Below are 27,585 nucleotides of genomic sequence, written 5' to 3' on the forward strand. Positions count from 1 at the left end.
CCCTAAAAATCTTGTCCTTTACCTTAGTAATTTTTTCAGAAATTCTTCTACCAACACTCACAAAATGTTCATTAAGCTCCTCTGCTATTTCATTTACTTGATAAGATCTCAAAATGCGATTATCCTTGGTAACCAACTCTTTAATAGAACAATTAGTTTTACAAGGGGTATCTGTTGCTTCATTCACAACCTTCCATACAGCCCTTAGATTATCTCCACATTCAACTAATTTATTCTTGAAATACTGTTCCTTTAGAGTTCGCAATGCCGACTTCAGTGTTCGATTATATGATTTAAAACAATCCATCAGCTGTACATTAAATGGTTGTTTACGAACCTTAAGAGACATTTTGTCTCTTCGCCTCATACATCGAAGAATACCATTAGTCACCAAGGTTTGATTTTCTTTGTATTATTACTAATCCTTCTCCTAACAGTTTTTGCAGAGTCAAATAATGAACGAAGTCTATCATAAAACAAAGAGAAAGCTAGTCTGGGATCGTTCTCCTGAAGAACATCGTTCCATGTTTCTGTTTTAATTTTTGATTGAAAAACATCTTCATTAAATAATAAAGCCTGAACATCCTGGGAATCAGATTCAACATCTCTGCCATATGACAACCGGCTCTTACGTTCTACACAACACATCACTGCATTGTGATCTGTGATTGCACAATTATATATAGCTGATTTGAATAGACAATGCTTACTTTTCAAAAAGATCTGATCGATACACGATTCACTTGAAACAGTACATCTAGTACTGCCATAGAGATAATTTATAAAGCCATATTCAAGAAGATTATCCAAAAATCGATTACCCACAAGAGACAAATTTTTATCAAGAATATCAATATTAGAGTCACCAACAATTAACCTATTTTCGAAATGTGCTGTCTCATTCAGAAATATCTCTAGAGCATCCACAAAACACGCTACATCAGTTTCTGGTGACCTATATAAAGCTGTGCAATAAAACTCCAATTCATCATACACTAATTTGAAATTCAAAACATTGGCATAATCTATATCTACTTCCAAAATATTATAATTAAGTTCATTTTTTATGTATACTACAATGCCATCACATTTATTAAATTTTGTTGGCTTTATGATTTTGTTATAGCCAGATATATCAAATCCAGTTATATCGTGTGTGAGCCAAGACTCAGTTAATACTATAATATCAAACGCGACATCAAGACCAGACAACAAAATACACAATTGATCAACATTTTTCCTTATACTCCTAATATTTAAATGAAAAAGTTTTAAATTCGAATCATTGCAAAAAAAACTTTCACTTCGTTCAAGTCACATAGATTAATTGATTCATTACTATTCATATTTTCTAAGTCATCAAGTAAATCACAAATATCCATTACAAACTTATAGAAATAAAAGGTTGAGTTACCAGTGATTTATGATTACCTTACAGCTTTGAAATATCGCTTTCATTTCTATTAAATACATCTAATAGATTTCCAAAGATGAGAATCTAAATTAGAAATGCAGAAGGCCCATTCCACTTCAGAGTTTTTTGATCTCTAGAGCAGTCAATAAAATTTCAATCAAAGAATGCTTTACATACAAAAATACCATTAAAACTGAGCAATTATTCTTACAATTTAAAAATAAGTTCAGTAAATAGTTGAAGGTAGACAAAGTATTAAATTTGCTATTATTCAATACTTTATTTCCTTAACTCATTAATCATATTCAGCAATATTTGTATTTACCTTTGTTCCCATTGTCTTATTAATGATATTTCATGACTTACAGTATGTTATGCAATTATTTTTAGTTTCAAGTACAGTAGCTATTAATGAAAACATCCTACTTTCCCATAATATTTTTTTAATGAAATAGGTGCAAAATAATATTATGATCTGATTTCAGACGAAAGGTGGGCTGGCCCAGCTATATCCAGTCATGTTCTACATTCATGGAGGAGATTTCTACCACGGGGCCTCTAATCTGTTCCCAGGACATGTGTTAGCTGCCTTCTATGATGTGGTTGTAGTTACAATCAACTATCGACTTGGTGTTTTTGGTGAGATGTTCAAAAGCAAATACTAAAAAGTAATACATTAATAATTTTTTTATGGTCACACGGCTACTAGTCCAGTCACTATATACATTCATTGGTGCTTGCAATTTATATTGTAGTTCTGATTTTTTAGTATATTGTTTAGATACCTATGAGAAGTCCAGAACCATTTTTTTCATAAATATACCTCTGGACTATACCATTTTTCCTTTTGTAAACTTTTTATTCATGCTGTTTGTAGATAATGTGTCAATATTTCCATTGTTTTTGGTCTCCTTAAATGGAGACTTTGTTCAAATTACCTGGCATTGATGCAAATCAATTAATTGATCTTAAGTTTTTTGTTCTATGGAAGTTTGATGTCCATTTTGACATGCCCTGAAGATAAAATACGAAGAAAAGAGATGAACGGCGTAGTAGGATAATATTCTTGAGAAACTTCTTTGAAATTGTGAAATAATGAAAATCAAAATATAATGTAATTACGGATGAAATATTCTGATCTCATCGATATTACTCTCCCGTATCAGATTCTTATAAAAGAACTTTTTTGCTTGCAAGAATTTTCATTACTTTTTTGCATCCTTCAAAGTACGCATCTGAAATCCAAAACCATTATAAAGAAAAACTACCAGAACTTTCAAAAGATTCTTGGTGGAGACCAATTAATTAGAATTATTTCATCTTGAATAATATAATTTGTAATTGAATAGTGAACTATCCATTCCAGTATTCTTACTCCTAAGTAGGTTGCTGATACAGTTTATTCTTCTTAGTTGATTCCTGAAAAAAAAATATTCACGAACTTTTAAATGATGTTTTATAGAAGTCATTCTTCAAGAAAAGTCGTTTGGGAACGTTTGATAATATTACCAGAATAATACGTAGTGGTAAGAAAATAACTGAAATTTGACCAAGAAAGTTATTTAAAAAGTTTATTTCGTAATGATAAAAGTCATTAAGTCACAAATACAGAATAACAAGTTCTATAAAGATGATATTTGATTAATTCAATTTTCAATTTCATGGTTAAAATTTATTAATGTTATAGTCCATATAATAAATTTCATATATGCCATTTTTTATCACACACAACCTGATTACCTGAACAATTTTCATTAATGTAATTGAATTAACACTATGATTGAATTCAATAGTTGATTGCGTGGTTAAAATGTATTACTGTTGTAGTCCATATTATAAATTTGATATTTGCCATTTTTTTATCATACACACAATTACCTGGACAATTTTCATTAATGTAATTGAATTAACACTATGATTGAATTCAATAGTCAATTGCGTGGTTGAAATTTATTATTGTTATAGTCCATATTATAAATTTGATATTTGGCAGTTCAATCATGCAATTTCCTCTCATGGAACAGCCTATAACTACTATTTTATTTTTAGAATGCTCAAGAATTCCATACAGTTGCATACGGTATATTATGTAGGCTACTATAGATAGTACCTATATACTAAACTAGCCGTCAGGCTCGCTTCGCTCGCCATATCCGTCTAGCCAGGGGGCTCCGCCCCCCGGACCCCCGACTGGATCGTCCAAAAATGAGATCAGCGGGCTCGCTTCGCTCGCCTGCATGTAGACCTCAGCGAAACCTCTGTACCGAATTTGAACGTATAGTAACGTAACTGTTACTATATCGGCGTATCTTTGGCGAACAAAATTCTTCCACCTCAGCTAAACTTGTGTACTGAATTTTTTTTTAATATATTTCCATCAATTGTTGAAAAAGGTGAGGAAACGCAGAAAAGCTGAGAAAACGCTAATTTTGGCTTTGGATAAATTGGTATTTAGGAGGTCCTGGATAAATGCATTTCAATCTTCATCTTGGTGCCAACTTAACAAAGTCAACTCAACTTAATGCTAACCTGACAAAATTTTTAATTTAGTTACCAGAACAACTGTTTCGAAGAGGTACTCTCTCTAGATTATAGTTCTATATTAACATATGGTATGGACATTTCAAATATAGATTCAAGTATTGGAATAAGAAGAATATACATGCTAAAAGAACATTAAACCCTTAAAAACCACCCTTAGAGTTAAAATATCGCCAAAAGATTTCTTAGTGCGCCTCTAAAGGGCCAACTGAACATACCTACCAAATTTGAACGTTTTTGGTCCTGTAGATTTTTAGTTCTGCGAGTGAGTGAGTCAGTCAGTCAGTCAGTCAGTGAGTGAGTGCCATTTCGCTTTTATATATATAGATAAAAGAACATTAAACTCTTAAAAACCATCCATAGAGTTGAAATATTGCCAAAAGATTTCTTAGTGCGCCTCTAAAGAGCCAACTGAACATACCTACCAAATTTGAACGTTTTTGGTCCGGTAGATTTTTAGTTCTGCGAGTGAGTGAGTCAGTCAGTCAGTGAGTGAGTGCCATTTCGCTTTTATATATATAGATAAAAGAACATTATACCCTTAAAAACCACACTTAGAGTTAAAATATCGCCAAAAGATTTCTTAGTGCGCCTCTAAAGTGCCAACTTTACCTACCAAATTTGAACGTTTTTGGTCCGGTAGATTTTTAGTTCTGCGAGTGAGTGAGTCAGTCAGTCAGTGAGTGAGTGCCATTTCGCTTTTATATATATATATATATAGATAAGTATCAAGAATCTACTCTGAAAGCATTTCTCATTCTGTTTTTTATCACACTTCGGCTATTGAAATGTTGATTATGTTCCAGGTTTTCTGAGCACAGGTGATGTGAATTCGCCAGGCAACTACGGAATACTTGATCAAGCAATGGCGCTGCGATGGGTTTACGAGAATATCGGCTCATTCAACGGCGACAGAGAGTCGATCACTCTGTTCGGGCCCGGGGCGGGGGCCGCATCTGCCGGCCTCTTGATGGTCAACCCCAGGACTCGGTCATATGTCAAGCGTGTCATAGCACAGGTTCGGCTCCATTCATCCACATCTGATTGTCTTTGTGCTGTAATAGTCATTGCAAAAATCATTTTCAAGTGTCACACTGAACTCTTCATTAGCAAATATCATCAATTTAAAAGCGGCCCATAGGGGTGCAATATTATTGTACAATAGTGTACAGGGTGTCTCACAAAAGGTGCAACATGTGAATTCTACATTGAATTTGCAACAAAAAATGTTCAGTGAAATTTTCTTATATCGACCTTAGTTTTCGAGATATATCAATTTTTCGATATCTTTGAAAAACGTTAATAACTAGACAACTATCAGACAAAATCTAATTCCAAGGACATGGTTGGAAAGAGCAGGAAATTTCCAATAAGGTTCATGTAATTTGTTCCTTTGTTTGACGTTTTTGAACTTTTTATGAGTGTTCAAACTGTTTGAAATTTGGCTTTGAACTCGACGAATGTACTTTTTTCAACTTTGAACATTCATTTCAAACAAACAAAACAAAACTTTGAACACTCAAAGTTCAAAAACGTCAAACAAAGGAACAAATTACATAAACCTTATTGGAAATTTCTTGCTCTTTCCAACCATGTCTTTTGGAATTAGATTTAGGCTGATAGTTTTCTAGTTATTGACGTTTTTAAAAAATATCGAAAAATCGAAATATCTCGAAAACTAAGGTCGATATAAGAAAATCTTACTGGACATTTTTTGTTGCAAATTGAATGTAGAATCTTAGGTCTTCGGCTGCTACACCTTTCTTGGGACATTCTGTATAAGTACAATGTAAAACATGAAGTACCGGTACCCTTTTATTATAAACATTTCAAACTTTAAAACATTTCAAACAACTAGTTTAGGCCTACATTTGCCATTTTCAAGTTTAAATGCAAGAATAAACCATAATAGCCATATAAAGTACACAATAGTATATAGTACACATAGTTGGTACTGTAATTATACAAAGTAGTAGCCTATTTATCGGCATCAGGCCACACAACTGTAGTAAAAACGTAATAGACTCTGCGGCTCAATGTTATAAGTAGGTACTATATTGTACAATATTATTATCTTTTAGCGCATGGCAGATAGTCTACGCAGTAGAGCTTATAAGTCTCAAATACCTACATATACATTGTATATTTCCAATTTATTTATTCTCCATAGATTATCATCCATCAACAGAATTGTTCCATTTGTACTGCTATTATTATATTAAAAAATGTATTATTATTATTTCTAGAACTCGTGGCTGGAGCTCAAGACTTATTTTTCCAGTCACGCCAAAAACTATTGTGTTATAATGATTATTTTTTTTTAATATTTGAGATCTTGTATAGTGTTCTATCAGGAGAACATAATGTTGTCTGTATTTGCTAGTACATTGAGCATTTGCCAATGAGCACCGTTTGGAGTCGAATAAGGTAGGTACAATAATATTTAGCGTCTATTCAGGCTTCCAATTTCACTATCAATATCACTGGTTTTTTGGCGATCATGTCATTATAACATCTTGACTCGAAGTCATGTAGTTTTCGATAATAATTAGTTGAACGTACAAAATAATAGAGATATGTTGATTATACGATACCGTATCAAAATAGTTTTGGCTGTGTGTGAATGATACCTAATAAGTATTTGCAAATTCATGATTTTATCTAAGGAAATTGGCATAGACAAAATAATCTAGGAAGGTATATAATTCCGAAATACTATTTAGTATTCGCGAATTTAGGAAATTGTTTGTTCCTTTTATGATACGTTTAGACGTAACATAATATTCATAATCTGCACCTTTATAAAATTCATATTAGATTTCATGTTTACAAAATAGCCTAATATCATCATAAACTTTGATGCTCAACGTCATTGATTTATACATTCAATATCGGGGACCGAGCTTCGCTCTGGAGTACAAAAGCATAAAAAATTTATTAAGAAGAAAGAAGAAATTATAATAACATCCATAGTTCATACAGAAATGTTCTATCTAATCACAGTAAATTGAGATTAATTCCCAGAGGAATGCAAAAATTTCCCTCACAAAGGCCCGGTTGCACAAAAGCCGGTTAAATTTTAATGCTGATTGATTTCACATGAACCAAATCAGAGAAGACCATTTCAAAAAGATGGATCTACTGGAATTAATCAGGATTGAAAATAATTGAATGATTGAAAAAGTTCAACAGCTGAACTCGCTCACTCACTTCCATCATCAACAGACGATGAAATAGTTATTATCAGCTGTTTTTCCAAGGATGAATAATAATTATCCTTTTAATGTCCTTCAGAGAGTTTTCCCAGGGATGAGACCTAGTGCAATCGAATTTTTATGTTATAAACCTACTATGCTCTGAATTTCGTGAGAATCGTTAAAACCGTTTTTGAGATCTGGTGAAATACAAACATATAAACATCCAAACATCTAAACGTATGAACAGAAATTGCTCGTTTAATAGTATAGTATATATTTATTATAGTATAGCCTAATAGTATATTTATTCAATAATATAGCCTATATTTATTTGATACATTAATCTTATGCCAAAGAATTACATAACCAGTTTGCTTTTTACATTCTAAGATAAGCCTGCTGGAAATGACTAAAGTACATTATTGAATTGTTACAGAGTGGCTCAGCACTGGCTGACTGGGCAATGACCATGGACAAGTACAGAGCTCAAAATACGAGCAGAGAGTTTGCTCAGCATGTTGGCTGTAGCATCGACAATACTTACAAGATGGTCGACTGCTTGGCAGGGAGGGGCCAATACGAACTTGCTAACGCTCAATTCACGGTAATAATAAATTGCAATCTTGAGAACGATAAAACGTGGCCACTAAATAATGTTCTAGAACTCAAGATATGTAAATAATTCGCAACATGAATCTCCTAGCCATTCCATTGTAATAGAATCGCTCGTACGGATGGACAGGGGAGGCAAAGCCCTGTGCTGAACGTGAAGGCTGCAACCCACCCAATGGCAGTACAGGGATCCCTTGGGGCTTAACTCCCTCCCCTGAAAAGCACGAGTCAGAAACGAAATTTATGAAATTGAGATTATTTAACGAAATATGAAATTATTATTACTGTACTTAAGAATTGAGATACAAATTAAATGAACAAATTCCGATCTATTCATCACTGTATTCCTCATTTCAGCAAGAGTATTTGGGAGAAAACAAATATGTAGATTAAAGTTTCAATTACCTACGTGAAGAGCTATGTGATTTGATGTGATTATAAGGTTACTGAATTATTTATGTTCTGGGTGCTTCTAATTACTATGTAACATCAAATCATATCAATTTATTTTCCACATTGCATTACAAAAATATGTTGAATTACATTAATTCAATTTTCAATAAAATACATTAATTTAAATAGAAAATGATAGCCTACATTACAGTATTAAAATACACATGGCGTGGAATTCCCCCAAGAAGACTATACGTCTGTGAATGGGGGAGAGTTCTTGCATGAAAAATAGAGTACCTAACATGTATATTTATTTGTGCTAAGTACTTTTAACTTCATGTTTTATACAACCTATATAAATAAATATAACTGCTGGTAATTTAAAATAATACATTATCAGTAGCAGAGCAGAGCTGATTATAAATGTACAAGTGAGAGAGTTAGGAAACTTGAGACCAGTAATGAAGCGAAAAATTCTATTACAATTAAATTGAGTTGGTATGCTAAATGTAAGGTGAGTGGAGCAGTTCCTCAGTTCCAATCCAGCCTATGCCAAAAAGCCACTCGACCAACCTACTTTTATACACCACGTCGCTGCAATCCTCAGCCTCCCTGATGTCGTCCGGCAAATTCCTATAGATAATTTGAGCTAGATAGTATGGTGATTTGAGTTCTATTCCATGTATTAATCTAGGTGTTGAGATAGACATGACAATAACATGACTATAGCTTATAGTAGAATTGTATTTTCACAAATGTATTTTGACGACATTCAACTGTGTGTGTATTTACCGTGATAATATGCTGTGTCAAATAAATAAATATCTTAAATGAATAAAAACAAAATAAAACTTGTAGTATACCCTTTTATTAAAACATTTTTAAATCATTTCAATGACTAGTTTCGACCTACTTTGGCCATTTGCAAGTTGAAATGTAAAAATAAACAATTCGTACTAGAAAATAGTACATATGAACAAACATTATATGAACATATATAATCTAGTAATAACTTGTTTATTTTTCACATTTTTACTTTTGAAAATGGTTAAAGTAGGTCGAAACTAGTCATTAAAATGTTTTAATAAAAGGATAGGTACTACAAGTTTCATATTGTTTTTATTAATTTGAATAAAGAAGACCATATAAGTGGAGTGATTTTAAAAATATCTTATCTTATAAGATTGTCAAGATTGTTGGCTCTTGTCTCTTCTCGTTTCCCTTATTATGTTGCACCGTTTTCGATGTAACATGAATGCAAAGTTTTCCGACTTCAACAGATTTAGTGCTGATACTTACCAAAAATATATCAATCAATAATTATTATGATTAATACTTTCTTTTCGTTTGATGTGTTCAGGAGAAGCTCGGTTTGATACCGTGGGGACCCGTGTACGATCACAACTTTACGGTGCCTCGTGACGGCTGGTTCGAGGGCTGGAATGCGAAGGACTGGCGCTTCGCCATCGCACCTCCCGAGGAGCAGATACGGCGAGCCGAGTTCAATGGCGGCCTCTCCTACATGACCGGTGTCACCACTCAGGAGGCTGCGCCCTATGTTTGTAAGTTGAAGAATATCTAAATCTCATTTAAATATATTCTAATAATAAACTCCTATAGGACTGCTGTCCGGACCTATGTTTGTGAGTTACCCCTACTCTGCTATCTCAGTTACTTCCAAGAAATTTTTTTGCGGACCAGCAGATTACCGGGGAAAATTTGATGTTCTAAAATAATGCAATCTCCTCTACTCCTCATGACCAGGAAACATAAAAAAATGAATAATTATTCATTTATTATTCTGTTCAAAATTACGTGGATAATTTTTATAACAGTTGAAAATCTTCTGCAAAAAATGAGTTTGATAGGTCCCGAACCCGCAACCTTTGATTCATGAACCGTGCACGCTATCAACTAAGGTACGGAGTCACTTGGAATATAACCTGTTTGGTTGGGCTCTACAGTTGCATTAACTTTGAATCACAAATTGAATAAATTTGTTCTTATTATTCAATTAGAATAAATTGATCAATAACAATGAAAATAGGCCTATGAACATCCTCGGTAAATTCAAAATCTTCATGTAAAATTGCAAGTTGATCAGTCCAGTAGTTCAGACGTGATGATGCGTCGTTCGTGAACTTCCTATCCCATACAAGCATAATAGTCCAGTCACTATATACATTGGTGCTTGCAATCTATATTGTAGTTCTGATATTTTTTATATATATTTTTTGGATAAATAGGAGAAGTTCAGAACCAAATTATTCATGCAAAATTTCCTTGTGCTATATACAGAGTGGCCCAAAAACCTTGTATTTTCGGTTCATTTTCCAGTTTTCCTCTATTTCCGCCATATCCAGTGATCGGACGGAAAAATTTGTTCACAGCTTTTTTTTAAGAATATAAAATTATGAATGGAATGAGATCATTCAGAACTCTCTACCTCCAATGAGAACTGAGTTATAATTTTTCAAAAATGAGTGACATTTTAAGTCCCTGAATACAAGGAGCATATTGTTGTCAGGTGTATCTGGAAATCTATATGGGATATAGAGCGCTCTACCTAGTCTCGAATTGTAGAGCACAAAACTACGCCCAGAGGGATTTTGAATTTTACATCTAGATTGTAACAATCGGGATAATTGTTGATCAAATACTAAATATCATCAAAATTGATTTTTTTTTCTTAAAATGTCACTCATTTTTGAAAAATCATAACTCAGTTCTCATTGGAGATAGAGAGTTCTGAATGATCTCATTCCATTCATAATTCTATATTCTTAAAAAAAGCTGTGAACAAATTTTTCCGCCCGATCACTGGATATGGCGGAAATAGAAGAAAACTGGAAAATGAACCGAAAATACGAGGTTTTTGGGCCACTCTGTATATAGAACAAGGAAATTTTGCATGAATAATTTGGTTCTGGACTTCTCCTATGTATCCAAATAATATACTAAAAAATCAGAACTTTAATATAAATTGCAAGCACACCCCTTTTGTATGTGTATATTGACTGGACTATAAGACGATTCTTCCCTTTATTATATTATAGATGATGTCCACGAGAGCTTTTAGCTTGTGCATGGATGATATGATGAAATGATGAAACTTACTTGCCTGTCGGCGGGATTCGAACCCACGACCAGGAAGCGCTAGTAGACTGAAGGGTGCAACACCTAGTCGTCTCGGCCATCTTGCCGGCAACATAATTGCTTAGAAAAAATGGCGGAGGCCTCCATAGCTAAGAATGTGAGGAGGCATTCCATCACCCCTCCCCCCTAATATGCCGGTATTTCAAATACAGAGTGACACAGAATAACGGGAACTTTTAAAAACGCCATAAAACATTAGTGGGAAGGGCAAAAATTATTTTATTCAACTAATGTAAAGTTCAAGACTTGCTATTTGAAAATTATTAATAACAACTATCACTTTTTGATAATTACTTCTTCAAGATGACTTCCTTCTGCACGAGTACACTCTTGACATCTGTGTTGAGATTCCTGAACGATTGCTGCAATATGTCAGCTGCGATATTGTTAATTTCATTTTGAATTGTCTGTTATGATTCAACCTCAGTTATTGGTCAAGTTGTGGAAACGCTGATTTGAGATAGCTCCACAAACAGAAAATCGCAGTTGGACAGATCATGGGACCAGGAAACGCAGATGTTACAGCGATCAATGAGGAATCGTCAACATAGATTTCAAGAGTGTATTCGTTCAGGAGGAAGCAACCTTAAGAAAGTAATTGTCAAAAAGTGATAGATGTTATTAATAATTCCCAAATGGCAAGTCTTGAACTTCACATTAGTTTGAATAAAATCATTTTTGCCCTTCCCACTAAGCAGTCATATCGCCCAGTCATATCGATACTGTATTATGATTTTTGATTGTATTGATGATGAATAAATGAATAAGTATGAATTCAATTCAGTTGCAATAGGGACAATATCGTTCCAATTCAAGAACCTAATTAAAATGTACCCAATATTAAATTTATAAGACATACAATTTTTTTAACCATCATTTTAAAACTATCTTCCTCAACGTTATTATATTTCAAATTAAGTACGGATCTACCTACCCTTGTCAGACGGCATGTCACCCATGACAAACTGTTTGTCATCTACAAAGATGCTCCTTTAAACATGCTTTTATCTTTACGAACTATTCAATACTGTAAATAAAATTTAATATTCTGAAGGCATCAATTAAATGTCATGTTAATGCGTCATCATCAGTCATCGAAAAAACAACAAAATACGACCCTTCTCTTTCAATTGTTTCTCTATAGAATTAAATTGGCTTTTGCAACAACTATTAATATAATCTGCATTTCAAATAAAAAGTAAGAGGAAAGAATTTCTGGGTGCCAAGAAACTCGCTGACACCAACAAACTTGGATAGGCCTTTAATTGTGGCTAAAATAAGGCGACGGAAAATATGACAAGAGTGTATAGTTGCGTATCGATTGACTAGTATGCAGAGAATTACTGCATATTCTTAAGAAGTGATATATTATGCTTACCTCAGCTTTTCTAGTTTTATAAATTAATTTTCTACAAAGGGGTTTCTATTAAGATGATCTGACAGAATCAGTAGATCACCTAATAGAATCAAATATTATCGAACTTGCTAGTATTAGAAGCCTTCATTTTATTTTTATCATTCATCATCCCCATCGTGAAGGCTTCATCCAATTATTTATTTATTCAGTTGATCAAACATATAACAATATTGGAAAGAGAAAAAATATAAATTGATAAAACTATTATAATATTAAGAATAATTCAGAGCTGTAAAAAATCAGTTTTCGAACCGCATCAGTTTTAACCGTTTTTGTCTTTTTTCCAGATAATAATGCCTCATTGGGTCCGTACTACGAGCTGGATGAAAAATTTCTGGATGAACAACTTCAAGCATTGATCCTTCGCTACAATTACACGTTGAATCGTGATGGCGTTTTCAGAGCCATCAAGTATATGTATACTTATTGGCCGGACCCCTACAATAAAACTCAAATTAGACAGCAGTTTATTGATGTAAGTTGAAAAGTTTTCTCTTTATACGACACCCAAATCGAAAAACAAAATTCAGAAGTTTAAGCAAATATTCTGAATACCCATTATCTTTTTGCATTCTCAAATTGAATCATTGTTTAACGTTGAGATTTCCATTATTCATTGATTTAAAGATAGGATCAATTAACATTACTGGAGATATAATGCACGGCAAAACTACAGGTGCGAACAAAAGTATAGAACGAGTGAGTGGGTTGCGGTTTAGGTTTCGATTGTTTTCACTATCAACTGGCAATGATAAAAACATATAAGTTACTGTACAATAACAAATTATTTTTATGCATCTTTTAGTCAACAAACAATGGAAATCTTAGGCGTACTACATTAATATTTATATCATATCAACATTAATAATAGAATAGAACAGATCAATCAGTAGAGCACAATAGCTCATGAACATGGAATAAAGAATCAGGAGAACTCTTTGGAAAAAACTCTTTCATTATTCCATGCTCATGGGTTGTTGATTAGTGGTTGGAACGAAATTAATCTCATGTTCATGTCATTTATATGTATTCAAAGTTCTTTCCATGTTCATGGCTAAGTGGCAATCGAGGTGCGGATGTTACTTATAATACAAGAGGTAATAATACTAGAGGGTAATAACTCCACCCAGATCATATTGCAGTCTCTTTCAATAGAGCTTCATTTTCTTGGGTCCTAAATTTTTCAATAGTCTGCCCATCGAGATTAAAAATTCAAATAGGGCTAATCTTAAATCTAAATTACACCTAGTTGATGGATCATTCTCCGGTTGAGATTTATGAGCTTTTTATTATTCTTAGATGAATCACCTTGACAGTCACTTGTTTCAATTCTTTCAGAATTTTATTAATAATTATTATGATTTCTCCATGGTGTGTTGTGTGTGTGTGGGATGAATTAAAATAATTAAATTTAATTAAGATAAGTATTTTCATTTGAGTTTATAGATAAGCATTTTTAGTTGAGCTCTGAATGTATTTATTTATTTATTCGTGGACAGAATCACAAATCATATAAATATGATTAGGAAGGAACATCAGGCTTGGCCCAAATCTATTCCATTCCCAAATTTTGATAAATTAATAAAATGTCCAAAAAATAGGTTATGTTTCTACTATAAAACGTTCAAGTTCAATTTTCGTCCAAAAATATATATAAGCTAAACATTTTGAATTTAGAGAAATTAAAACACCAAACTATATTTCACTCCTGTTTGCAGACAAGATTTTTCTTAAGCAAACAGTATTGTATTCAATGATCTATAATATCTATCATTTGTGTAACGGAATTTGTCATGTAATGTGAGTGATATCATTGAATAAAACTTGATTTGATATTTGATTTGTTCATTTGTATCTGAGATTTGCAAAATTGCTATGATCTTATATGCAGCAATCCAATACTCAAGGCTTTGATATTATTTGTCTCTGAAGAGAGTGTTAAATAGTACGAAAATATTATTAAATATATGAAATGAATAATATTTTTTAATAATTTAAATGGTATTTGATCTTTATGCAACAATTCAATACTCAAGGCTAGGATATTATTTGTTCATGTTGACAATAGACTGCAAAATAGTACGAAAATATTATTAAATTCTAGCAGGTAACCCGTGCTCCGCAAAGGTCAATTTAAAAACTAGACCTACTGAAATCTTGAAGAATTTAAAATAGGCCTATAACCATCCTCGGTAAGTTGAAGGCCGGTTTCCGAGCTCGGGATTTGGCTAAGTTCTAGACTTTAAACAGCTGGAGTCAGAAAATTGGCTTTCTGAAACGGGGCGTAGTCGTAGTCATGTTTGAAATAAATTTTGAAAAACTAGAAAAATGAACACAAAATAAAATTAATAGAAAATAGTGTAAAGTTTCAGCTACTTAGAATTGTTTAAAAATGTTCAATTCGTCAAGGGAAAACGTTTCCAATTATAGAAATGAGAAAATGAAGATTTATTGCAACTATTTACTTTGACTACGCCCCGTTTTGGGAAGCCAATTTTCTGGCTCCAGCTGTTTGAAGTCCAGAACTTAGCTGAATTTCGAACTCGGAAACTGGCACTAAGAATCTATATAGAGAATTACAAGTTAATCAGTCCATTAGCTCAGACGTGATATGTCATTCGTGAATTCTCTATCCTTATTATCCTGTAAGCTAATTCTTTCCTTTATTATGTTATAGATATTAAACAAATAATAGGTTTTGATAATTCCAATGTTATTTTATCTTCAACAATTTCAACTTTGTTTCTATTGCAGCTGTTATCTGACTTTCTTTATCGAGCACCGACTGACAAAATAGTGAAACTGCTGGTGGAGCAAGGTGTGCCCGTGTACATGTATGTCATGAATACAACAGTCGAGTCGCTGCACCTTCCCGAATGGAGGAAATACCCGCACAACATTGAGCATCTTTTCTTGACGGGAGCACCATTCATGGATGTTGGTAAGATTATTGTATTGTCAATTTCATATTGTAACTTACGGTTGATTTATTTATTCATCTATTCAGTCATAAACTAATCATTTCATGATTTAGATTGGAAACTATTTTTCCAATGATAAGCTATTTCAAACTTATTTCACAAAAGAAGCCTTTAAAACCTGTAGCCCTATAACAGTTACCAAACTTATTTAGTGCCTTTTTATGTATTTTATGAATTTTTTGATTTGTTTATTGATCATAGATTTGTGATTTGTGTAATTGAATATGCTGATATGGAATTGTGTATGCTGTGCAATGCAGAAATTCTTCAATATAATGTAAATGACTAAAAATGCAAATAAACAGTTGAGCCCGGCTGCACAAAAGCCGGTTGAATTTTAACTGTGATTAATTCCACGAGAACCAATCAGAAAAGGCGTTTTTGAAAAGACGACTTCTCTGATTGGTTCTCGTGGAGTTGATCACAGTTAAAATGTTACCGGCTTTTGTGCAACCGGCACTTGAAGTTTGAGTTTGAAAATATAATATACCTCGTAGTATATTGCTGCTAAAATCTTGTTTGTCTGTATAATGGGGTTAATATTATAAGTTAGTGGAGTTATCTTATGTATGGGTATTGAGCTGGTATTATAGGGTTGTGAGAATGATAAACTAATTCAAGTTGACTTAATAAAATTAACTGGACATTATGATAACAATTTATAATGGAGGAATCGATGGCTTACGAGTGGTTAAATTGATGTAACTCTATAACTCAAGAGAAAGGAAATATAATTTAAAAGAATAAAGAAAACAAATAATATTTTTCAGTACTTGATATATTTTTAAATTTGAAACTCATAATGAAAATGAAAACAAAAATAAAATATTAAGGGAAAAATTTATGATAACAGTAATAATAATAAAATATTTACAGGATTTGCCTTCAATAAGATTGATGAATTATAATATAGTAACTCACTAAACCAGTCCTGGAGAATGGTGTCTCGAAACAGAGGGGTAGAGCCGAGCCCGATTATCTGCTGTAGATAGTTTCAGGTCCCGTCCTCGTAACCGACTGTCTGGAGGCATACATTTTTCAGTCCAATTTTACTTGTCATGAATTTTCACCATCGTCGACACTTTTAATTTTTAAACAATGGATGCTCTCAGATTGTAAAAATTCATGTCAAATAATCGGCTACATTACATCCTCGGGTCCCCATAAACTTCGACCCGAAGTTATTAAAAAAAATTACAATTATTCACTTAACATACTTGGTTCCAACAAAATGAAATTACAATAAATAAGATACGCTTCCAATATTATACAATAAAATTAAATGGGAATTTTCAAAGGCTAGACTAATTACAATAAAATAATATACGAGTGAGAATTCAAAGCAATGTTGATTAGAGTTCAAAGCTGTTCCAGGGGATAGTTTACGACTGGAGTGCGTATTGGAGGAGACATCATATCTCTTGGCTCACTCCTAATATAACTCCGAATACATGAATAAATTGAAGTTTAAGTCAGAATAATTTGCCAGTTTATAATTACATATATGATTAATTTATTATTTACTCCTAGCAGATCAAATATGTTTGGCATATTCAAGTATTCGAACAAATCGTTAGAAAATAAATTATGTGTTTCAAATGTCGTGAAGTGAATAGGCCAATTTTCATTTAAAATATCTGTTAAGTTGAGATATCCAGGTATTTTCTCGTGTTCAAAAATTGGCAACGAAAGTTTTGTTAAGTTCGTCCACAGGTGAGGAATAAAATTGATAAATTTAGGCAAGGGATGGGAACGGGAATCACAGGAGTGTGCTAATCTAAATGTCATTGTTGTCTAGAAGTTCGCATGCGCACTGGATGTGAAGAGTCAGTGTTCCTGGACCGATCCCTGGGATTGTTTTGGTGGTATTTCCACACCGAATCTTCATAGTCTCTCTTGGGTTGTGGAGTAGAAATGTATCCTCACGAAGGCGTGTGATCTGCGTTTCATTGTCGTTTGGCTGACAGTTGAATTTGCAGACTTGATGAAGTTTTGAGATTTCAGCTTCAGTTGATAAGAGATGTAGACAAGTCTTTGTGGCCGTGTTGGATGAAAGTTAGGCTCTTGGAATCAAGCAGAGTCCTTTCTGCTTGAATTTTCGGTCTTGTTCTTCATCTTTGGAAAGGATCTTCAGTTTGCTTTCTTGTTTCAAAATGAGGTGATGTTGGGTGGTCAAGTGGCAGGTATGACCATTCCAATGAAGCGATTTGATTGTATCTGCAATAGCGCGTTGTCGAATTCCTCTTTATTGGTATTTTGAGAGTCACCAATATTTCGCTATCAGTTTTACTGCAGGTTGTGAGTTTCAAATTTCGAATCTTATCCAGTTCTTCTGTTGCTAGTGTGTAGTTGTTCCGGTTGATTGTCTGCTTCAGTTGCTGAAGATATTTTTGTGAGATGACGTGACGAGAGAGCTGTTGATTGTGGCTTCTCGTCTCTATATCTTGATAGTTCTGGTTGAGCGTCGTCATATACATTAATATCGTTGTCCTCAGTCGAGTTTTCAACAAGAAGTCGACTGTAGAATTCCCTTTTTGTATTTTATTCTGTTTGGCGAATGCTTTCCAAATAATTAGGTTGTATTTCATGTTGTGTCATGTGCATGAATATCGTTGTCCCCAGTTGAGTTTTCAACAAGAAGTCGACTGTAGAGTTCTCTTTTTTTAGTTTATTCTGTTTGGCGAATGCTTTCCAAATAATTAGGTCGTATTTCATGTTGTGTCATGTGCATGAATATCGTTGTCCCCAGTTGAGTTTTCAACAAGAAGTCGACTGTAGAGTTCTCTTTTTTTAGTTTATTCTGTTGGCGAATGCTTGCCAAATAATTAGGTCATGTTCCATGTTGTGAGCCATGTCGTTCATCTTGAGTGTGTTGTTCACCAAATCTACATGTTCAGCGTGTACAAAGTCTTGTAAATGGTTGAGATGTGAAGTGATGTCATCTTTGGTTTCCACATAAGATACGAGTTGTTCGTCAGTAGTTACTCCTCAACACCAATTCAAGGCAGCCCCGATCGCATCTATGGAATGTCCGCGTCGGCGTGGAAGTCGATTGTCGGTCCCGTCGTTGGCTCGTATGTCGTCATCAATGTCGTTGCCGTCGGTGTTCTCTTGTAGCTGTAGTAGTTGCAGTTCGATGTGATGAATCTGATTCATTCTGAGCACATTCCAATGGAGAAGGGAAAGGACATGTTTCAAATTTCAAGGGGTATGCATATAATTCTTCAAAAAATAAGGATATGATCTAGGAATGCGAAATGTTATAGGGATTGTGGACTCATACAATACTACATTAAGAATATCTTTAAATAGAGAAATTGACAAAGAAAATAATCCAATGAATTCTATAAGACAATAAGACTATAAGACAATAAGACTATAATACATTATCGAAACCATGTTCAAAGTAATATTCTATTCATAAAAGTATTTATTTATTTATTCACATTGTGTACAAATACTTGACATGAGGAAAGGCACAACAGGCTCATGCCCAAAACTGTCCCATCTCCAATTTATAGGTACTATTATACTGTCCAAATCAAAATGTTGGTTATGTCACTTTCACTTTTCAAAATACAATTTATACTCTTCAATACTCAGATAAACGAGCAAATTTCGAATCAAATAGATTAGACTCAAATTGAAAAATCTAGAACAGTAACTTAATAATTATTCAAAAAGTCTAAATTTTGAATGAAACTAGAAATTTTTGAGCTACGCACTTTACAGAAAACTACAGCTGTTGTAAAGTCAATAATTAATCATTAATGCAAACATTTATTGTACCTATTCAACTTTCATAACAACTTAAACTTACGATAGATTCCTATTTTATCAAAATATGATTTCTCTCAAATTATTCCTTTATACTTTTATAATTATTCATGTAATTCTCTCTACATATTAATGCTCGCTATCTTATTCTTTATTCACTATGTTAAACTCATCTTAGATTAGAACTATGTTCAATGCACTTGAAAATTAATTATTGAAAAAATAACTTTGAAAATTGATCATCCGTTCATATGAAAAAGAAAATAATTTTATTATACACTATTCATCATATTATACACTATAGTCATTTCGGTCTCAATAGATTCATTATAAACCATGAGAGTAATTCCCAAAACGATGAGCTCGTTTTTATCATTCTCGAATTATGTCTAATTCGAGCTACATTGTTTTAAATATTCAATGGAAGCAGAATAAAATTATCTTTGATAGAATTTGCTTACAACGCTGTCATAATTACTGAAAATCGTCTCATAAAATAAGCCAAGTGAGAATTCAATTTAGTCGTTTAAGCAAACTGGGAACAATACAAAATTTTCATTACTTTCTGTAAGCTTAGCATTGTTCATATGATTTTCAGTAATAATTGCTGTAACCAAAATACAGGTGGAGTGGTAATAAGGCAGAGAAAACACAGATGTCCGAATCAGGCACTATATTCTACGCCCTTCCACTGGGGCACAAGGGTGGCTTTACCAATTCTTTCCTAATAACTACAATTATAAACTAATCCCAATTAAACCCTAATATCAACAACTCCCAAATAAACAAAGCCTTAGCCGATCACAATTAACAAAAAGATCACTTTTACGAACATTTTGAGTCTTCTGCTCGGCCTCTGGAATCCGTCCAGGCTTTGTTTCAATATAATGCTCGGCCACGACTGCCTTTTTTTAAGACGTAATTTTCCTTGCTGGTCACACGGAAAATCGCGCTACTTTTCAGAGAGAGAAATTAGATGAGAAATTAACTAAAGTTAGAAAGAGACAGCAGCGAGAGCGGCCTGCACTTGCTGGCTTCATACTGCTGACTCCTCGTTCATTGTTTCCGTTGACAATTCACAATAATTTCATCAATATTGATTCCCAATCTATTACTATTGCCAAAGATGAATAAAATATTTGAAAATAACTGTTTCATCTCTATTTATTCACATCAATTGTCTTTCAAAACTCCCGAAAGACAAAGATGATTTATAGAGGTATTGAATTGCTGAAATTTAAGAAAGTGATTATACAATAGAACAATAGAGACAATCAATTTATTGGCTTTCGAATAAACGCACAACATTGAACATATTTTCTTGACGGGAGCACCATTCATGGTTGTTGGTAAGATTATTGTATTGTCAATCACACATTGTACGGTTGATTTATTTATTCATCTATTCAGTTATGTACAATTATTTCATGATCTAGATTGGAAACTATTTTTCCAATGATGAACTATTTCACAAAAGTATCAGCAAAGTATAGTCTTTAAAAACTGTAGCCCTAAAACAGTTACTAAAATTATTTAGTATCTTATTATGTATTTGTGATTTGTTTATTGATCATAGATTTGTAATTTGTAAAATTGAATATGCTGATATGGAATTGTGTTTGCTGTGCAATGCAGAAATTCTTTACAAAATAATGTAAATAACTGAAAATGCAAATAAGTAGTTTGAGTTTAAAATGATAATATACCTCCTAGTTTTGTAACGGGGTTAAAATTATTTGGGGTTATCTTATGTATGGTATTGAGCTAGTATTATAGGGTAGTGAGAATGATCAACAATTCAAGTTAAGAATGGTGTCTCGAAATAGAGGGGTAGAGCCGGGCCCGATCATCTGCTGTAGATAGTTCCAGGTCTCGTCCTCGTAACCGACTGCCTAGAGGCATACATTTTTCAGTCCAATTTTACCTGTCATGATTTTTCACCGTCGTCGAAACTTTTAATCTTTAAACAATGGATACTCTTGGATTGTGAAAACTCATGTCAAATAATCGCCTACATTAAATTTGATTTCAGAATTCTTCCCTTCAAAACTGGCTTTGCAAAGAACAATGTGGACTGAGAATGATCGAAATATAAGTCATTTTTTCATGAAAGCGTATTCCAATTTCGCTAGATTTGGGTGAGTAGATTTTTATTTACTCTGGCAACTACTTAAATTTTATGTTTTTGTCATCCTTTAAGTTCAATGATCCATCAGACTGATTGAAGATTCTAATCAGAGATAGCCGTTTTATTACTGAATGTATTGTAATCAGAATCGTTACTTGTTAAGCAGAATTTCTAATTTGAGTAATGGAAAATAAAACTGAAACATTGCTAATTGTGACTGAGTTGATGAAGTGTATTGATTTTCATCTGAATTTGTATTTGTTTTCTTTTGTAATGGGTTACAAAGCATTCTTTCAATGTCTTACCTGCAATATCAAGTCATACCTGGAAGAGAAATAATCAGAAATCAATTCATCTCTTGCATTTCAATAATTAATTAATTAGTTTTTTCAACGTAAAGTGTAGCTTGTTTGTTGCGGGAAAAATGAGTAATATCTAGTATTAGTAATAAAACAAAATAAAATCTTATAGCACCCTTTATTTAAAAAAAAACTTGAAAATAGTTCAACAACTAGTTTCGGTGATATCACACCATCGTCAGGTTATAAAATAAAGGTTATAAATAGGTTTTATTTTATAACCTGACGATAATGTGATATCACCGAAACTAATTTTTTTACTATTTTAAAGTTTTTTTAAAATAAAGAGTGCTATAAGATTTTATTTTGTTTTATTAATTTAAAAAGTAGCCCATGTCAATGAAGTGTTTTTCTAGTACATATTAGTAGTATTGTAGAATGGTACCCTATTATTCTGTTTACAAATAGGTAATTAATTTTTGTTATTTGGCTCCGTCATATTTTTCATTGCTGCCATTTCTTTGATTTCCATTAGGAATCCAAGGCATTATTATTGTGTTTACAAAAATAATTAATTCTACAGATGGAAATTACTGAGATAGGTATTGCAAATTAATTATTCGAATGCTAATGAATTAATGATTATTATTAAACGAAAATCCAAATTAACTGCTGCAATTGTCAGTTTGGTGTAAGGGTAAGCATTCCTGACCAGCAATTAGGAGGTACTGGGTTCGATTCCCGGGCTGACAAATAATTTTTGAATAGTAGCGCTCATCGAATTTCCATCTAGCTGTTTACCCTGTTGTCAATATTTATAGTAGCAGAAGTATTCGGGGTGAATTGCAGCATTTAGTTTGGATTTTCGTTTAATAATAATTATTAAATAATTTTTTTTTGTTATGTGGCTCCGTCATAGTTTTTCATTGCTGCCATTTCTTTGATTTCCATTAGGAATCCAACGCACACTGAGATTCTTGGACTACACTTTGATGTAGCTCGCAATGGTATTCTCAAATATTTGAACTTGAATACGACATTCAACTCGACGATTGAAATGAATTACCGACAGAAAGAATGTGCATTCTGGACTATGTATTTGCCATCTGTAATAGGAATTCTTATTCCCACATATCCTCCTACAACTGAAGTAAGTAATACTCAATCTATCTACTATCTATTAAAAATTCTGTGAATAATGATTATATTATTCTATTTCCAAAATTCTTGTTTTTATGAAACATTTCATTTCATTTTAACAGTAAAAATAATCATATCAAGGGTATAATTTCACTTGAACATTTTTTAAAGTAAAAATTGAAGTTTATTTGTTTTAATAATCAAGTCTAAAATGGAATTTAGAATTATACTGAAAATTCACCATACTACGTGATTTTTTTAAAAATTGAATTCAGGCTCAATTCGAATGAAATTACAAACTTTGATCGTAGATCAAAATATTTTTGTCCAAGAGATCCTCCTCCCACATCAAGCTGAGGGACATAATAATGGTAGCAGTTGAATATGATTGAAAAGCAGATACTAGGTTGCAAATATAGATGCTTGCTACATTCCCAGTTGAAATTATATCTTCATATCTTCATATCTGAGATCAATACTGCTTCAGCTCGGTTGGACAGTTGATAAATGGCGTCTTGTGTTATATTGCCAAGCCAGTGTGGTTTAGTTCCTATGTAAGACATTGTTGAACATTATTATTTACTCTGTTCTTTCTTCAACTTGCTTATAGTATTTCACTATGTTCCAATAGTACTTCTGAAGTAGAGAATAACTTAGTACAGAATGTTGTGGAAAGTGAAATTAAAACAGGAATGACAGTTGGGAAACGAGATAGAGGATGTCCAAGAAAAAATGGTTCGATTATAGAGACTATGAGGTTCGGAACAGGCAATGATGCCTTAACCGTGAAAGGAAGAAGAAGAGAAGTTCTGAATAGTACAGAAGTAATATTGTAAAAGTCAACAAAGTGAATAATTAAGTTTATTATAAATGGTTGTGTCGTTATTGTTGCACTGTTTCAGCCTACCGGATTGATCACCTGGGATGTCGTACATTACCTGGATTGATTTATTGAAACTATGGATGTGAGAGCAATACATGCTTCCATAGACTAAATGAACATTAATTGGCTTAAATAGGTGATAACTGAGAGCAGTTAATGAAATTCGGGACTTCAGATATTATCGAAATTATCTTTGTTTATTTGCTTGAATTGATTTACTTATACTATCAATTCACTAAGAACAATTTTACTCATAATTTTTACGTTTTTGTTGAATTTTAAAACGATTTTCTTTTTCAGTTTTGGTGGGAGCCGAGAGAGCCTTTACAAATCGCTTTCTGGTCGATGTCAGGAATGTGCATGTTTCTGATCGTGGTTGTAGTCATCTGCTGCATCTTATGGCGCAACGCCGAAAGGTATGTTATCTATCAATCAATTCAATCGTTATTTCTAACCCCAATTCTTGGAATGTGAAAAATTAAATTCTCAGGATTGCAATAGTTTATATTATCTGTCTGATCTTGGGATTTTTGAAGGTTGAACCCTCCAGTTTTATTTGAAAAGATAATATGAGCATAATTATTTGACTAGGAAAATTTCCGTATTCATTATTGTTGCATTAATGTAGAGAAAATAAAATATAAGTCTCTCAAATAAGATATTTTCCTTGTATAGTCCCAGAGTCTTGTCACCTGAATTCATCTACCAATGAAACTTCATTTCGACAGTTAATCTATAGGTTTTCTTTTATAAGAATGAACACTTAATCCCCTCTTGACGAAAAATTTTAAAAACGTTTTCTAAATATATTTTACACAGATCAATTTATTAATAATATTAAATAATAATTATTCCGATGATTAAGTTTGTAACTTGATAGGATATTAGATTTTGTTCATTCATATTTTCAATTACGAATATTTGATATTTCTAAACTGATACAAATAACATTTATTCATTTTAACAATTTTTATTAATTGATACACAATATCAATGTTTGGATTTGTCTAGAATAATAAAGTTATCAATTAATTTTGGAAATTTTTAATTTTTCAATTGCACCACATCACGTTCGGCACTCTAAGTTGATAATCGATTATTAATTAACAATTAATCATTTTTTCCTCTAACGACTGTCATGAGTAACTCCTGACTTCAATATGACTTTGACTAAATCCACTGTATTCTGTAAATGTACTCCCTAAACATGATATTGGTTAATACTTGTATCTTGAGGCATGATCCACATCAGTTTTTTGAACTAAACAATAAAGCATGCTCTTATGAATGCTCAACTGAAATGATAATAACTACCTACTAAAAATTATTGTATTTGAACGAAAACTAGGTACAGTGATGTAGGGTACACCTACCTCACATATTAACATTTATCAAGTGTAGAATTGATTATTTCGATAGAGAATCTAACAATAAAGTAGCTGTTCTTTTTATCCTCTGAACAGTAGAGAAAGTATTCCGTAAGTCTTAGCTGGGTTTTATGTGTAATTTAGAATGTCAAGGGTTCGATCCAAGGTTTGACAAAAATTTATTTTCATTTTACTCCAGTTTTTTGGGTGAACAAGTAAAGCTTGTTAATATCGGCTGCCTAAAAATGTAATTAAATATTGTTAGAGGCCATTAAATTAATCAGGTGCTATCTGATAAGTCTATAACCAGACCTTAGTGATTTTGTTTTGGTCGTTAGATTGAAGACTGGAGCTGAATTTCAAAAATCCAATTTTAGCCGAACGTGGTGTACCCAAACTTGCACAGAAGTGTCTCTGTGTTGGAACGCCATGACTGACTTATTTTTTCACATTTTGCAGGAGAATTTTGCGTTATTAATGTTTCAGAAAGTCGGACTACTACAGCAGCGACGTTCTCATGATGCGTGACGAGCCTGAGCACATGGACGGCATTGAGAACAGGACACAGCACAACAGCAGAAGCATAGGCAACATCTACGAGTATCGCGACGCGCCCGCCATGAAAACGCCCCAGCTGTCGAGTGAACCGCGTCGCGCGATATCCAGCCAGTCGCTGCGTTCGAACAGCGCCACGTCGCTCAAGGATGTCGTCTCCAACAGCCCGATGGGCGAGCCGCGACGTCTGAGGACGCCTCCGCCCGCCTCCAAGAGGCCGCAAAGGACGGCGCCGCCTCAGCAGAAGAGTGACGTGCCTCAGACCGAAGTCTAATCAAAATAGTGTTCACTGCCTCCCAACAAAAAATTACTCAACTATCTCCTAGAATACAAACTCCAGTTTCATTTTATTTGTACATGTAAGCTTTTATAAGTATTAAGGGATACTTTTAGTAATGAAAATAAAACGAATATATAGAACCCTTTTTTAAAACAATTCAGCTTTTTAAAAACACATCACACTTCTTTGAACTATTAAACCCATCATCAATTCATACAACTTTGTATAACTATAGTAAATGCTTTGTCTATAGTAAATAGCTTAAAATTAAAAGGAATAAATTACCCTTTTCAAAAACACATTTTCCTTTTTAAAAAAACACAACACACTTCATTCTATTTGAACGAGCGTTAGCGAAGTTCTCACTTTTGACTTACTAGAGCCCAAAGTCGTTTTCTGTCTGTTTGTATGTTCGACAATAACGTTAGAGAGAATTGATCAATCAGCTTCAAATTTTGAACAAGAATTCTTCGAACTTTTTTACAGGTCAAGTTCGTTAGACAACAAAATTGACTCACTCCTTCGTCCTTTTTCAGGATATAAAAATAACATTGAAAGTGCACAAAAAAATTTGTTTTGATTTTTAATCTACCAGTCAGCTGGAATTATTTGCATGCTATTTCAGTAATTTTTCCATTCATTTAAAGAAGCTGATTATTTGGCAGTTGTCACACAGACTGTCAGACTGAAATTTTTTTTTTGTTCAGTCAAAATGTGAGTAGAAGCAGGACCTCCTAAATATTTAGGTGGTCCTGGTAGAAGCTACTATTAGTGTTCACTACAGTAACTATATTATAACTGTATGGTTTATATAGTTACTGAAGTGTTCACCAACACTTGATTATTCAATGTATAGGTACCGTACTCATTCATTTCATTTTTGTATCATTCATTAGTACCTTTAAATGAAACTGGATGAGTTATCGATGTGCGGGTTTCGTCATTAATTTTCCTTTGAAATTCTGTATTGAAATCATGTATCACATGACCACCTTTCCATTTGAAAAAATTAAGTTGGATCCATATGACGGATCCAAGATGTCGGAAAAACGTTTTGAAGCGTTAGAAAGTTTTTTTTTTCAATTGGAATAGGATTCCCATGGAACCTATCTATACTACTGTAATATCATATTTGTAAAATAGCCTATATATTTAGCTGTTTCCATAATAATCCCAACCAACTCTTTATAATCACAAGTTGCGGATCTCAGAGATCAATACAACAGTTCACGAGTGAGGTCTTCAACCCAGGGGGTCTCTAGTCTATTCATTTTATTATTATATCTAAATTATTAATTTTATTATTATATAGTATTAAAATCAAAATGTACAATATATTTCGGCGTCTTATTCCATCTCACACATTTTTATGTGTGCACCTGAAGATCTGATAAGTCATTGAATTATATTGTGTCTTTCAATTTTAATAGTTTTAATAATTCAAA

The 27,585-nt window shown here is 33.0% G+C and overlaps 1 protein-coding gene across 2 annotated transcripts in view; it reads left to right on the plus strand.

Moving 5' to 3' along the window:
• The window catches only part of LOC111052154 (neuroligin-2), a 44,347-nt gene extending 18,113 nt beyond the window's left edge, over positions 1 to 26,234 (plus strand). The window contains exons 4-13 of one of the 2 annotated variants that reach the window (XM_039432298.1): positions 1,900 to 2,053; positions 4,762 to 4,973; positions 7,589 to 7,756; positions 9,518 to 9,719; positions 13,018 to 13,205; positions 15,485 to 15,671; positions 21,521 to 21,626; positions 22,870 to 23,065; positions 24,239 to 24,354; positions 25,765 to 26,234. In XM_039432298.1, coding sequence (XP_039288232.1) covers positions 1,900 to 2,053; positions 4,762 to 4,973; positions 7,589 to 7,756; positions 9,518 to 9,719; positions 13,018 to 13,205; positions 15,485 to 15,671; positions 21,521 to 21,626; positions 22,870 to 23,065; positions 24,239 to 24,354; positions 25,765 to 25,783 — 1,548 coding nt within the window. In that variant the 3' untranslated portion in view covers positions 25,784 to 26,234. The remainder of the gene's footprint in view (positions 1 to 1,899; positions 2,054 to 4,761; positions 4,974 to 7,588; positions 7,757 to 9,517; positions 9,720 to 13,017; positions 13,206 to 15,484; positions 15,672 to 21,520; positions 21,627 to 22,869; positions 23,066 to 24,238; positions 24,355 to 25,764) is intronic. The other variant, XM_039432292.1, reaches the window with a different exon arrangement.
• Positions 26,235 to 27,585: the final 1,351 nt, after the last annotated feature.

The sequence above is a fragment of the Nilaparvata lugens genome, chromosome 1 (assembly GCF_014356525.2).
Source record: "Nilaparvata lugens isolate BPH chromosome 1, ASM1435652v1, whole genome shotgun sequence".
NCBI classification, from domain to species: domain Eukaryota; kingdom Metazoa; phylum Arthropoda; class Insecta; order Hemiptera; family Delphacidae; genus Nilaparvata; species Nilaparvata lugens.